The sequence below is a fragment of the Meriones unguiculatus genome, chromosome 1, assembly GCF_030254825.1.
Source record: "Meriones unguiculatus strain TT.TT164.6M chromosome 1, Bangor_MerUng_6.1, whole genome shotgun sequence".
Taxonomy (NCBI): domain Eukaryota; kingdom Metazoa; phylum Chordata; class Mammalia; order Rodentia; family Muridae; genus Meriones; species Meriones unguiculatus.
Genome location: NC_083349.1, coordinates 21,537,082 through 21,551,914, shown reverse-complemented (window position 1 = coordinate 21,551,914; position 14,833 = coordinate 21,537,082). Strand labels below are relative to the sequence as shown.

At 53.2% G+C, this 14,833-nt stretch overlaps 1 protein-coding gene across 3 annotated transcripts in view; it reads left to right on the top strand.

The window, feature by feature from the left end:
- The window catches only part of Ano1 (anoctamin 1), a 151,224-nt gene that overhangs the window by 78,957 nt on the left and 57,434 nt on the right, over positions 1-14,833 (top strand). For 2 of the 3 annotated variants that reach the window (XM_060383295.1, XM_060383291.1), the window contains exons 4-10: positions 176-274; positions 1,762-1,913; positions 3,527-3,581; positions 6,504-6,555; positions 8,314-8,379; positions 8,888-8,943; positions 12,081-12,122. In XM_060383295.1, coding sequence (XP_060239278.1) covers positions 176-274; positions 1,762-1,913; positions 3,527-3,581; positions 6,504-6,555; positions 8,314-8,379; positions 8,888-8,943; positions 12,081-12,122 — 522 coding nt within the window. The remainder of the gene's footprint in view (positions 1-175; positions 275-1,761; positions 1,914-3,526; positions 3,582-6,503; positions 6,556-8,313; positions 8,380-8,887; positions 8,944-12,080; positions 12,123-14,833) is intronic. The other variant, XM_060383301.1, reaches the window with a different exon arrangement.

Genomic DNA, 14,833 nt, shown 5'->3' with positions numbered 1-14,833 from the left:
CCCCTGGATTGTTACATAAAGTGCTAATATGTAAGGAAGGTCCATAGCCATGCTGGGTGCTGGCATGGCGCCAGGCAAAGGCAGCCGCACCTCATCAGTCATCAGCTGGTTACCAAGACCGACAGGATTTCCAGCTGCTGAGCACCCTGACCGATAGCCCCTTTTCTCTCTCTAGACCAAAATCCATGGTGTCGGGTTTGTGAAGATCCACGCGCCCTGGCACGTGCTCTGCAGGGAGGCTGAGTTTTTGAAACTGAAGATGCCCACAAAGAAGGTCGGTGGGAACATTTATGTTACACGTTGGTCTTGGGAGGGGACACCCGAAGGCAGAATCTTCACAGCAAAGCCCTGATCACCTGGAAAAGGGCAAGAAGGACAGAGGACACAAGGAGACAGTTCTGTCCACTGGGAAGCGTCTGACCCTGCCCAGTTAGCCTTTAGAGGACCAGAATTGAGATCTCAGGATCTCTCGACTGCCTGTAATGTCAACTCTAGGGAATCCAGCACACTATTCTGGTCTTTGAAAGTACCTGTACACAAATGTGTAAACACACACACATACAGAGGGAGGGAGAGAAAGAGAGAGAGGGAGAAAAGAGGGGGGAGGCATGCACACACACATGCAAACAAATTTTTTTTTTTTCCGAAACAGGTCTCTCTGTGTAGCCTTGGCTGTCCTGGAGCTTGCTTTGTAGACCAGGCTGGCCTCGAACTCACAGAGATCCACCTGCCTCTGCCTCCCAAGGGCTGGGATTGAAGGCACATGCTACCACGCCCAGCTATAAAAATCTTAAAAAAAAAAGAAAGAAAGAAAGAAAGAAACCTAAAATCATACCCCACCAGGACACCAAGAGAAGGTCCGGGCAGACAAGCTGTCCTCTCTGCTCCAAGAATTTAACCAGAACAAATATAGTCCAGCTTGAGGCCCTGCTTCTTTGATGCTTGTGGGGTCTTGGATAATTTATCAGATTCAATTTAATTACATTTTCAAGCTTGCTGGGATTTTTCCTTTTAATCTCTGAAAACTTTATGGCTGAAGAGCAGCCTGCCAGGGAAGCTGGGCTTGGAGTCCATACTTACGTGTGTGGGTGGAAGGGAGGACTGCAGCGCGGCTTCTCAGATCCACCGAAGCCGCCTGGATTACAACTTTGGAAATAGAAGAGACATTTGGGGCGAATGTTTTCTAGAATGTGTTATAACTGAGCTCTTGGCCCAACTCTCCTAACATACTGAGTTCTTTGGGTACGCCTGAAACAGCGTATGCAGTGGGGGGGGGGGGGCACACTGGCTGTCTGGGTGCTGTGCGCCCAGGTGTTCTGCTTCCAGGAAGGACTATGTTTTCCTGACCCTCTGAGAATAAGCACTCTGAGTTAGTCACATTACACAGTGCCCTGACAAAAGCAACTTAATAACGAAAGGATTTATTTGCCTCACGGTTTGTGGAGCTACACAGCCTTATCTGTGCAGACGGCAGGGAGGCAGGAGTGTGAGACAGCTGCATACACAATCGAGAAGCAGAGAGAGCAAACGGGCTGATGCTCAGCTCGCTTTCTCTTCTTTGCTCAGTTGGGGACCCCAGGCCATGGGATGATGCCATTCAGTGTGTGTTTTCCACCTCAGCTAACCCACTTCCTCATAGACACGCCCAGGGCTTCGTTTCCATGGTGATTCGAAATCCCATGCAGGTGACGATATTAACCAATCATCACGAGAACAGGGGTTCGTCGGAGAGGCTCACGTCCCGCCTGCTCTTGCCCACAGGTGTACCACATCAGTGAGACCAGGGGCCTCCTGAAAACCATCAACTCGGTACTACAGAAGATCACAGACCCCATCCAGCCCAAGGTGGCTGAGCACAGGCCGCAGACCACAAAGAGGCTGTCCTACCCCTTCTCCCGGGAGAAGCAGCACCTGTGAGTGAGAAGTCCAGGCTGACTCCCCAGCCCCCGCACACCCCCGCACACCCCCACAAACAGGGAAACATGTTCTTAGAAGTGCCGTGTAGCTGCTGAGCCCAGAAGAGGCTGAAGAAGCATCTTCTCCTCCTCCTCCTTCTCTTCCTCCTCCTCCTCCTCCTCCACCTCTTTCTTCTTCCTCTTCAAGATTTATTGTTTATACAGTATTCTGTCTGCATGCCAAAAGAGGGCACCATATCTCATTTTAGGTGGTTATGAGCCACCATGTGGTTGCTGGGAATTGAACTCAGGACCTCTGGAAGAGCAGACAGTGCTCTTAACTTCTGAGCCATGTCTCCAGCCCAGAAAGCAACTTCTGAGTGCCCTTAGTCACAGAGGAAAGAGGGATGACAGAGATTTGCCCGGCTTACTAATGTTTCTGGGCCCTGCCTAGAGCAGAGGTCTAGGCTACCCCGCTTTAGCGTTGTCTCTCTGAGCACTGGTTCCTGGTCACAAAATCTCAGCAGCCCCGAGTGGAGCAGCTGGTGAGGCAGCAATCAAGTGAGCAAGAAGCCTCCCTCCAGGGAGTCCCAAAGGCCCCAGGGATCCGCAGCCAGCAGTGTGTTGCCTGGCAGTGCTGAGCCTCTCATGGACCCTCCATCCTCCCTGTTCCCAGGGGGCAGTGGTACATAGCCACCTGGCTGGGCAACAGCAGTTGCAAGGCCTCCACAGGCCTGGCCTTGCTGGCAGAAATGGGAGAGAAGGCTTGGGTACCAGGAACTCAGGTAGTTTGGATGGCAAGGCCCAGGGGCAGGTGGCTTTTGGGTGCTTTGGCCTCAGGGGTGGTGGTGGGGGCAAGGAGCATGCAGCCATAAGAGGCCTCTGCTCTGCAAAGACAGTGGTGGCTGTGGGGGAGCCATGTGCTGCCCTGACCACACTGACCACTCTTTGGCAGACTGGACACGCTGCCCAGCTACCCCTGCCAGCTCAGGGGCATGAGAGGGCCATACCCATTATCCAAACCCAGTTCATTTCCATGCTCTGCTGCTCCACTAAGCACCCCAGAGGATGGTGACTTTAAAGCTGTTCTTGTGTCCCAGAAATCTCAGGCAATCTCTGTGAGGCTCAGGACACCTGAACGCTCTCCAGGGGGTACATCCTCAAAGCTGAAACCATCATGTGGAGGGATGACCTTGTCCTTGTCACTGAGAGAGGGGCTTAAGAGACTACCTTCCAGGGCTATGATCAAAGAAAACAAGGCTTGGCCGAGCATGGTCACACATGCCTGCCACTCCAGTACAGAAGGAGGTGGAGGCGGGAGGATGAGGCATTGAAGGCTATCCTCAGCTACATGGCTAGTTGGAGGCCAGCCTGGGCTACACAGGACTGTCTAAAGCAAAACAAAACAAAAAAGTCAGAGCTGGAGGGTACCCTCAGTTCCCTTCTCAGCAATGAGAGGTCTCATTGGCTGATAAGAACCACTAACCCCACACCCAGGGACAGGGGACATGTACCTGCTATGAGGAGAGTTAGGCCCCTCCTGGTCACTGTTATTGGAGAAAGGACGAGTCCCCAGGCTTGGAGCCCGCTAAGGCCTCCAGCAATCTCCTTGTCTCCTTCTGTTCCTACAGATTCGACCTGACCGACAAAGACTCCTTTTTTGACAGCAAAACCCGGAGCACAATAGTGAGTAGGCGTCCTGGAATTGCCTCATCAGAGGGTGCCCTGGGGGACCCCGGTGATCATTTCATTTCTCTGAAACTCCTCGGGGTGGAAGCCGGCTCTAATTGCCTGTGACAAAAATAATTAGAATAATGAATCAGGAGGGCAGTGGGTGGCCCAGGGGAGGGAGGCCCTGGCTGCTCCTTTTGGAGGAGGAGCGTGAGAAAGAGCTAAGCTGCAGGAAGCTGGGGGAGGGGACCTCCAGGACAAGCTCCAGCTAAGCCTGCAGAGCCCCCTTGTCACTCTGTCCTGGTGGAGCCTGCAAGACTTGGCTGAGGATGTCGGAGCAAGCCAGGCAGCCCAGCCCAGGCACATGTATTAGGAGACTATCCCAAGGCCTCTGCCAGTGCGGCCAGCCTAGGTCGCAATCTGAACATGCAGGCCACCCTGCCCTAGTCAGGGCACCGGCCTAGTGTTTATCCTTCAGCTGCCAATTTGACTGCCAGCCAAGCCGGGACTGTGCGTGGCACAGGACCCAATTTCTATCTAAATAAGAAATTCACAGGGTGGTTAAGGCCTCCTCTGTTCTCTTTTCCCACTTAGAGCATCCAGCCTGGCTGGATCACACAGCAAGGGCTGAGGGGAGGCCATGCATTTGCCTGGTGCAGGGAATTCATCTTGGAGCTGCCACCCTGCGTGCGTGTGACACATGAGTCCTGTTGGTGAGAAAGCCTCAGACCCAGGGCAGGCAGGTGCTTCCCTCTGCTGCCTCTTTCCTTACCTGTGCCTGCAGGAGAGTTCCCAAACCTGTGTCAGAATAGGACTGATGCTGGTTTGTCCCCAGTTGGGGCAGAGCAGGCAGCATCCCTCATCAGGGCAGTCCCAGGGGCACCGTGTGGTCCTGCTATCACTAGTGGTGTTCATTGACTTCCTTATTGGGGATGGTGAGGCACGTGTACCTCATGTGTAGTTCATGTGTAGAGGTCAGGGGACCTGCTGGTTTGTCCCCAGTTGGGGCAGAGCAGGCAGCATCCCCCATCAGGGCAGTCCCAGGGGCACCGTGTGGTCCTGCTATCACTAGTGGTGTTCATTGACTTCCTTATTGGGGATGGTGAGGCACGTGTACCACATGTGTAGTTCATGTGTAGAGGTCAGGGGACCACCCAAGGGGGTTGTTTCTCTCCTCTGGGCATTGAACTCAGATTGTCAAACTTGGCAGCAAGAGCCCTTACCTGCCGAGCCATTTGATTCATTTTTACAATTAGACTTCATGAGAGCAGGCAGCAAGGAACTTGAGCAAAGACATGGCCTCTGGTGGCGTTGAAACTAGTGTGTTTGAAGGGCAGCCATACCCTCTCTTGGCCTCCGAAAGGAGCTGGGGCTGGCATGTCTGAGAGACAGCCTCTCAGACATCTGCTTCTCAGGAGAACCGCCGGTGTGACGCACACAGTGTCTCTTCCAGGTCACTGTAAGAGCTGTGTGCCCATGCTTTAGTGTGCGTGCACCAACCTCGGCTTTGCGCAATTTCCAGGGTGTCAGATGCTGCCAGAAGAACGTTTGCAAACACACTTCTACTGCTGGGAAGTGACAAGCAGAAGGGGCTGTGAGCAATGCTGACACCCTTCCTGGTGACCAGCTGTGAGGAACCTCAGTCTGAGGTTCCGCTGGGCCAGAGAGCCATGGCTCTGGGGACAGCAGACATAGAGAGCCATGACTCTGTTTCCCACTGGAGGAAGGAAGGAGGGACGCCGCCTCCAAGAGACCCTGGAAGCCTGTGTGTAGACCACCTCTGTGCTCCAAAGGCATCCGCCGATTCACAGATGTGTGCAGGGATAGTCAAGTCTCCTGGTTTAGACCCGGGTGTGGCATTCTTTCCCTCCACACTGGCCATGTCTCTCCTGACATTGGGGTGGCTCCATGTGCAAACAATTTGGAGTCAGAGACCAGCAGGTTCCAAGACACAAGGGCCCATTGTGCTCACTGGGATCTCCGACAGCAGACCTCTAGGCAGTGGGGAGCCATAAAAGGTTGCTGGGCAAGGTTTTTATATAAGCTATGTTCACTCCCAGGGGTCAACTGTGGGGAGTAGGTAAAAGCATGTGTGTGTGGGGGGGTCACATGTACAGATGGATGGATGTGTGTCATGTGGTGGTAAAGGTAGATGGGATGGATGTGGGGTCACATGATGGAGGTAGATGGATGTGGAATCACATGGTAGTTGAGGTGGATGGATGTCGAGTCACATAGGGGTGGATGCGGGTGTGTGTGGGGTCCATTGGTAGTGATGGATGGATGTGGGGGTCAATGGTGGTGAAGGTGCATGAAGAGGGGGGGTCACATGGTGGAGGAGGATGAATGTAGGGTCATGTGGTGCTGGAAGGGGTTGGACATGAGGTACTTGGTGATGGACAGATGTGGGGTCACATGGTAGAGGTAGATGGGTGTGGGGCCATGGTGGTTGTCATGACTGTAGGAGTGGAAAGGAGGAGGTGGTTGTGGAATAAGCAGAAGATCATGATGAGTTAACCGATGTAGAGGGTACCACCGAGAGTCCTGCAGAGCAGGGATCTATTAAGCGCCTGCAGTATGCTTTCTCCTGGAGGGAGAAGAGATGTGTTGAGAGCATCAGTCCCAGGGCAGCTGGTGAAGGGAAAGCGGGATGACAGCACAGATGGAGATAGAGCTGTGAAGGTGACCCTGGGACCACTTAGAACTGCAGGGACAGTGTCCCCCACTCCCTTAGGAAGGCATCCATGCACATGACTGGCACCTTGTGAGGCTAGTCCTGCTCCAGGAGGTGAAGGATGACCCCTACTTGACTAACCCCTGGGCATCACCTGCTGGTGTCCCAAGCCCAGGACCCTCCTGCTACCCTGTGACTTTGAGCCTTTGCCTGGCAGAGCAGCAGAGTAACGGCTCCCCTTCTTGTCCCTCCCTGTGCACTAGGTCTATGAAATCCTGAAGAGAACGACTTGCACGAAGGCCAAGTACAGCATGGGTAAGGACACTCTGTGGACCTGAGGTCAGCGAGCGTTTCTCGGTGGCCATCCTGCCTCTCAGTGGGAGGTGGTCATCTGGCTTGGGGCTTCCTCAAAGAGATTTGATTTAAGCCTATGTTGGTTCAGGAGAGAGGGATGGGAAACCAGCAGAAAAGCCGTGCCAGGGTCCTGTTCCCAGTGGGTTTATAGCTAGGCATTTTACATGCTGAAGGGCTGTTCCCTTGGCTGAAGGTGTTTGAGGGTGTAAGGACAGGGTCCTGCAGAGAGACTCTAAACCATGGAAAAGAAACAGACAAGGCTCCCAACCCATCTTTGATTATAAGTTCATCAGGAAGGAATAACAAGGGTGTCTTTTGGGGACCACAGCCCAGTTCTGGCCATTGGAAATAGCAGTCCGAGGAGGGCAGCGGCCAAGCCCTTGTGTGAGCTGGCTGAGACAGGTCATGCCGCAGGAAGGGTTCTGCCAGGGTTTAGGAACTGCATGTGGCCTGACTGCTGTGGCCCAGAGGTAGCCACAGTGACACTCCGAAATGTCTAAGCCCATATCTTGATTCATTGGGAGTTGGGGCCCCAGCCAGGAAGCCAGGAGTTCTGTCCCCATTGGCCTGGCCTCTTCAGACAGTGGGGACCTCCAGAACGAGCATGTCTTGCACTCTGGGTGAGTGAAGGAGGAAGCAAACTCAAGGGCTCGTTCAGGAGACCACTGTCAGAGCACAGCTATGACAAGGCCACCAGAAGTAGAAAGGGTGCATGACTCCAGTCCGGGCACTATCAGGTCCCATCCATAGAAACGTGACTTCCGAAAAGGTCTGTAGAACCATGGCTGGACTGGAGCTGGCCCCTGTTCTAGCTCGACCCTGAGGTAGAGTGGCTGGGTTGGTTCCTACGCAGATTTTTGCTTCTCTAGTTCACTCACCTGTGGGTGGAAGAGAGAGATCAGGGTGCCTTCGAATCCCCACTTCATGTTGGTTGGCAGCTGGCCTGGAGCTCTGCTAACCTATAAAGTCACTTACCCTCTATCAAGCAGTGATGGGCTCCTGCCAGCCCCTGTCTGTCCAGGGCCCCCCTTAAGTACTTATGTTCTAGGGTAAGGAAACAGAGAAACTAGAATGCAACCTCACAGACAGGGGGCTGAGAAAGCTCAAGCAGTTAGGAGTCATAGTCAGGGTAAGCCTCTCAGGCGAGGACAGAGGCTTGAAGAAAGGGCTTGGTGAGTCCAAGCAAGGGCCCTGAGGAGATTCACCCTGGTTGCACCTTAGGAAGGGTGATGAGGCCACAGGCCAGATCCAGCTCCATAGGCACTCTTGACGTGAGGTGAACTTTGCACTGGTGAGCGTGGCTTCAGCCATGTTCTCCAGCTACCTCTGGTTGTGATCCCTAAGTGTCCCTCAGGGCCTCTGGCTATTCCAGGTCACGTCCATGGAGATGAGCCTTGTTTAGGTTATTTTTCAAATGTTATTGAGCCGTGTTGCATAGAGTCAGCTGAGAAAAGTTGACTCACAAGAGGCCAGCCTGGGGTCCAGTTTCTCTCCCCTCTTCAGCAGCAGGTTCCAGAGCCAGGCAAAGCATCTGTGCCAGTAGACAGGTTGTAGATTTTTACTTCTCCTATGCCAGTGTGGGCTCTGGGCCCAGCCATCTTCCTTCTGCCCTGAGTCCTTGACTGTGAGCCCCTCGCCACCACCAGCTCTGTCTCCCCAACAATGTAGCTTTGACCCTTCCAGGCCCTTCTGTGTAACTAATAGCCAATGTGTAAACAGGGCAAGGAGAGGGAAGAAGGAAGGACTCTGCCCTTCTAAGTAAACGGCGGAAGTGTGGGAAATACGGTAAGAGCGGGGGCCTCCTCTTCCGCTTCTCCCATCAACTTACAAGCTAATTCCAAATTGTATGTGTGTTTCCTGACACCATCAATTTCCCATCCGTCCATCTTCTCATGATCAGCTTCTCTGACCGCTCGGAGGCCATCTCTCTTTCCATCTGCAGGCTCTCCCTCAGGCCGGTGGGGGTAGCTGGCGAGTCCGAGGTTTGGGGGTGACCGGACTACTCCTGCCTCCTTCCTCAGGGACAGAACTTCCTCTTGGGGTGTGCTCTGCGTCTTCTTAACCCTGCCAATCAAGCATGTTGAAATCATCTCTAGTGGATAGCTAACTCGCCCTGCTGCCTTCTACCTGGGGAAGGACCCCCCGCAAGATGGTGACCGGGCTCTGGGTAGCCTGGTGCGTCTGGCTTCGAGCAGCATCCCTGTGAGCAGGAACGCCCTGTGATGGCTCTGACTTCCAGATGCGGGGCAGCAGGCCTGCTGGTCCTTAACTTCTCTCTACCTCTGTTTTTAAGGCATTACCAGCCTTCTGGCCAATGGCGTGTACTCGGCCGCCTACCCTCTGCACGATGTAAGTAACCTTCACACACATAGTTAATTTCTGCGTCATTTGACCCCGCCCCACTCCCAATGTTCAAAGGCCACACCCCCTTGGGAGCTACAATTATCCTGTGGCCACAGCTTCCTGCGTGGCCTCCTCCGTCCCTTCTCAGTGGGAGCTGGAAAAGTCACACACAGAGCTGTCCTGGCTGGCAGAGCAATCCCATGGAGACAGGGGCGGCTGTGGGAGACGCCAGGCTAGCTTCTTCCATACCTTGAAGCTAGCTGATCCACAGAGTGTTTGCCCTGGCTCAAGCTCTGGGCCCCAGGCTCTGGCGGTCACCAGCGAATGGCCAGCTTCCTGGGCTGAATATCCCTATCCAGCTGGCCTTTTGCTGTGGCCAGGGGTGAAGACAGGGAACAGAATTATCTCCTTATTGTCTTTTTGGAAACAGATCAGGCTGTGGTGTGTGAGCCTCAGACAGAGACTCCCTGGAACTTGCCAATGTGGAGGGTAGCACAGACCAGGAACCCAGGGCAGGAGAGAAAAAGGACAGGGCTGAGGGGCAGCAGACATGATCCCATGCTGCTCTCTGGCTTCCACTGGCCTTGAGCAGTCTGCTCAGAGACTTGGTGTCCTAGTAGAACTAGTGCCTGCCTAATGGCAGGGCAGATGTGGTGTCAGGCAAGAAACCACTTTCCAGAGGAGGAAGGATTACTGAAATAGTACATGGGGGATCTTGGGGAAGAGGTCATACTAGGTGTGTCTGGCACCTCATCTTCCTTTTCCACCCCCAGCTGGAGCCTTCACCACCTTAGAGCCAGGGATTTGGGGTCCCTGGGCGCGGCTTCCCTACTTTCTGCCTTTGCATGTGACTGCCTACCAGCAATGCATTTCCCAGCCTCTTCTCTCCAGCACCCTTGATTTCTTCCTCCCTCTGCTGTCCTTCCAATGCCCCTTATCCCACAGGCCACCATGTGGGGGGGTGGGGGGTGGGAAGGTGTTGTGTTGTTGTTGGGACTCTGGCCCTCTGACCTCCTCCTCAAGAGATATGTTGCCTTGTGAACATTTCCTGGGTAGAGCCCTGACTCCTCAGGTCCTGACAGTACTCCTAGACCCTTCCGTGAAGTCCCCATTGAGCTTGCTTCTCTGTAGGATGCCACTGGCTCCAGGATACAGCCTTGCTCAGAGCAGGCAGCCTAGCTCTGCCTTGGCTTCCCTGGTATAGCTGGGGCCCAGAAGCTAAAGTGCCTGGTATAGTTTAAGCTGGCCCTTTAACTCTTAAAGGGAACAGATTAGAAAATACCTCTGAGAATCTACTGCATGCCAAGTACTGCATACAGTGGAAACTTTATCTCATTTGATCCAATGCAGACAGAAACTCAGAGAAGTTTAGTAACTTGTGTGAAGCCACAGAATCCCTGGGAGGGACCGGGGATAAAGACCACTTGTGGTTGGCACCTGGCTGCGTGTCTAAGTGGTACCGTGTGTCTTCCTTCACCGAAGGTCAACTGCTCCGTCTTCGAGGAGATCTGCCATTGTCCCTTACCCAGCAGCCATATGAAAACCTGTGTGGTGGCCGCACCTCCCACATTAATCGTGGGGAAGCAGGGGCTTGTGAAACTCAAGCAGTCTGTCCAGGAAATCACAGCCTGGAAGCAGAGCCCAGAACCTTTGGAGAGTAAGGAACTCTCCACCCATAAACCTTGCAAGCAACGGAAGAGCATCCATCCCATTAAAGCTCACACTGAAACAGCTAGGGAAGCCAGGAGTGACGTCACACACCCGCGCTCTCATCACGTGGGAGGCTAAGGCAAAGGGATGGTGAGCTTGAGGCTAATCTGAGCCACACACTAAGACCTTGTTGTAGGGTCTAGGGGAAGTAGCTCCTCTGAAGGGAGCCCCGTGTCCTTAAACAGAAGGCACAGATTGAGCGTCTGGCAGACTGGGCCAGCGAGGAATTGGTGGCCATGCTCAATGTACTTTGATGCTTGCTTGCATTTTCTGCATTCATCTTTTAAGTTGTCCTCCATCCATGCTTCCGTCTTTATTCCTGGCCTGGGACATCCTCACCCTCTCCCCACCCCTGCAGCTGTTCATTCTTACACCTAATATCTCTAGACAGATGTGAGGCACTGCGGCCAGCTGGGTGGCCAGCATTAGTCCTTTGTGCCAACCAAGAGTCACCTGTTCTGAGTGAGACCCTGGGGAGCTCTCCAGTAATGAGAGGTATCACTCGAATAGAGAGGCTGGTGACGTTTGTGTTGGCTGCTTGGTGGTTTCTCAGCTTCCTTCCGGGTTGGCATCCGCCTGCCTTCAGGTCATCACGACAAGCCTCTGGTATGAATGAGTCCATACTGGAACCATGAGACTCATTCATGAAAACACCCAAAGGATCTGAGCCTGGGTGGAAGAGGAGCCCCAGGAATCCAGAAGGAAGCTGACCCTCCTGCCCTCAGACCCTGGCGGTGGGCCGTTTGCTTGAGGGCATGGCTAGATCTTCCCCCTCTGGCAGGGGGTGCCAGATGCTGAGAATGTTGCTGACTAATGGAGGGGGCCCTAGACTGACTCTAAGAGGCCTAAAGGCTAGCAAAAGCAGGTGGCTGGCCCAGGCCAGGTATATGTGGTGGAGATTGCTGGAGAGAACCACTCTCTTGCTGTTCCCCTTCAGTGGTTTGGGGGCTCACTTTCAACTTTGGATCCTTTCTTCCTTTGACTTTAGAGAAATGGTTGTGAGTTCTGGGTCTAACCAAACTTAGCTGTGTATCCTTGGTTGTGTCAGGCTGCATCTCTGAGCCTCTGGCTATGTTGCACTCAAGGATCTAGAGATTCAAAAATTGTGTAACTTACAGTGAGATACCGGACAGTGAGCTAGGCAGGGCTCTGGGAACTTCACAGAGTACATCATGTGTTCTTTTTGGTGGAAGAGTTTCCTTCCCCCTCAAAGCCCCCCCCCCCTTTTTGGCCCTGCCAACTTTAAGGCATTGTCATGGATCTCCTCTTGGATCCCACTCTGTGACAAGGGAAGACAAAGCTTGAGGAATCTGGTGTCAGAGGCCAACTAAAGTGCCTACAGGACTCACACAACCCTGACCGTGGAGGAGGGGCACCTGGTCAACCTCACCCTCTGTGGCATGGTTGGAACTTACTTTTGCTTTCATTCACAGGGAGACTATGAGGGTGACAACGTTGAGTTCAATGACAGGAAAGTAAGTGTTCGAAAGCAGCGTGGGAGGCAGAGCTGGGAAGGGCGAGTGCATGGGGGCTATCTGTTTCCTTCCTACAGTCACTTCATCCTGACCATGCTTCTTCAGATCCTGCCCCTTCCTCTCCACCTTCCTCTCCCACGCTGGCTGCCGGGGGAACCCCTGTCTTGAGGAGTTACTCTGTACTGTGTCCCTGTTTCCTGTGGCTGTTGAAGGTCCCTGGCCTCACTCTACCAGCTCTAGGATCAGTAAACACGGACTCACAGTGACCACTTTCCCAGAGAGCCACAGTCCCCACAGCACCCTGGGGAACTGGTTTTCTGGTGTTCAAACTTACCTGGGCCCTTTTGAATAGAGAAGTTACCAGGCAGGAGTTCATGGAACTCTGGGAAACACTACGTGTCATCCTCTGCCGACCCTCCTCATTTCTCCAGCAGTCCAGAATCCTCACTCTGCCCAGGACATCTCCAAGAATCTGCCCCCGCATGAGCGTTTGCCCCCAGAGCCTGCCCCACACTCAGGAATGTTCCTACCCATTGCCAGCCCTCCACAGCTACATCCAAGCAAGCCTGTCTGCTAAACAAATGCAGGCCTCCCTCCTGAAGAGGGAGCCCTTCCTGAGCCTCTGCCCCTCCCCTATCCCTGTGCAAGTGGTTCATTAGGTTCTCCCTTGTGAGCCTTACAAAAGAGGCCTTGTCCCCACATCCCTGGCCTGGGGACCTCTGGGTGGCATGTCCTTCCCTCTCAGACTTCCTCCAGCCCCAGGCTTGTTTTTAAATGACTAGTACTTGAAGCAACTTGTCTGCCCGGGAATCTAGCTAAAGATTCTATCTGATTTAGCATTAAAATGACATATTTGGTTATTTTTAGTGTTCCATCTGGCATTCATCTGAGACCCCATGACCCGATGAACTCCTCTATCCAGTCCTGCTGGAGCAGCATGGTCCACTCCATGTCCTAGCCAGCTCTGGGCTCAGAGTCCACCCCCTCACCCTCTTTGCTGAGGTCCTTCTTCCATAGATGGCAGCCACCCCGTTCTTCCTCCCCCCCCCCATCCTATCCCCCTACTCTCCCTAGGGCTGCAGCCACACCAGCCATCACACTGGTTGCAGTAATGCAGATGATAGTCACACCAGGCCGGCAATATCTGTAACTTATTCAGATAACTTCCCGGTTCTGCTGAATGCCAGGTCCAGCAGCACAGCTCCGGGTTATCCAGACCCAGCAATTAACTCTACTGGGAATGTCCCACAAGCCATATGAATTTTATATCCCGGCAAAGAGTATAAGGCATGGCTAAAAAGTGATGGTTAAGTGGGTGGGTGATCATAAGTTGGATGGATAGATGAGTGGGTAGGTGGGTGGATAAATGGATGCATGGGTAGGTAAATAAATGAACAGATAGATGATGAGTGAGTGGATGAATGGAGGAGTGGATAAGTAGATGATATAAGGATGGATAGTAGGTGGAGAGAAAGATGAGTGGATGGATGGATGGATGGATGGATGGTGGGTAGGTGGATGTGTCAGTGAGCAGATATGATGGATGGAAGGAAGAGAGAAAGGTTAGCTGAGTATTTTGGTCCTATCACAGAACTTCTGCTCTCCCAGGATGGCTCCATTTTAAGTGGCTTGGTTTGAGTGAAAATTTTCCCTTTTCTGTGACCAATCTTTGGCTTCTTCCTTGTTATCTCCATCCTCTCTGTGGATAAATAGACAGATGATTGGGTGTGTGGGTAGGTAGAGGGTTCTAAAGATGGCTTGGCAGGTGAATGGATGAGTGGGAATCCCTGAAGCCTGACCCTGAGTACCTGACAGGACTAATGAAACAAAATACAGCAAGGACATCTTCCTGGGCTGAGCGGTGTGGCAATGAGGTGTCTGCAGGGGCTGGTATGAGCAGGGATCAGCAACGACTTGCTGCCTAGATCATAGTCACTGGGGGTCACAGGCAGCTTCTAATCCACACCAAGGCAAAGGCTAAATCAAACCCAGGACACACACCTGAGCAGAGGCATTGCTGCAGCCAGATGCTGGATCATCCTGAGGCTAGTGAGGGTCCCACAGGTAAGGGCATAACCAGACCTGTAAGGGGGGAAGGGACTCTGCCACGTGGGAGATGTACAGATGTGGCTGGAGTGAGCCTGCTTCACCCCTGTCCTGGACTAAGAGCCACAGGTCCAAATTCATTCTTCATCTGTTCAACAGTCAGTAAAAATGGTTCCCAGCCTGAGCACTCTCTGCTGCCCTGAGCCCTACTCCTCCTAGGTTAGCAAAAGCTGAAGGGGCCCCACAGGCAAGTGACTCTCCCTGTGAGCTCTTTGCCTGACAATAAGGGTGAGGAAGGTTACCTCAGAGCAGGAAATGTTCCACAGTGTGGTGCTCAGCTAGAAAACGGAGTGTTCTCCCAACCTCTGTCATGATGATGACAAGCCTGCAGAGGCCACACAGGCCAGCCAGACCCCATGACTGGGATTACAGGAAGTGGTCAGATCCTCCTGAGGTGGTTTTTGAACACTTCATTTCCAAGAAGCTTTCAAATTGTCACCCTTGTCCATCTCTCTTTTCCTTCTTCCCTCCCTCTCCTTTTCCCAACTAGATCTCCCTGCTTTCCCTTCTCCTCATCTTCCTCTGTCTCTCACCCCTCCATGCTTCCCTCCTTCCCTTCCTCCTCCCCTCAACTACATTTCCCTGGCTCTCTCTTCCTCCTTCCT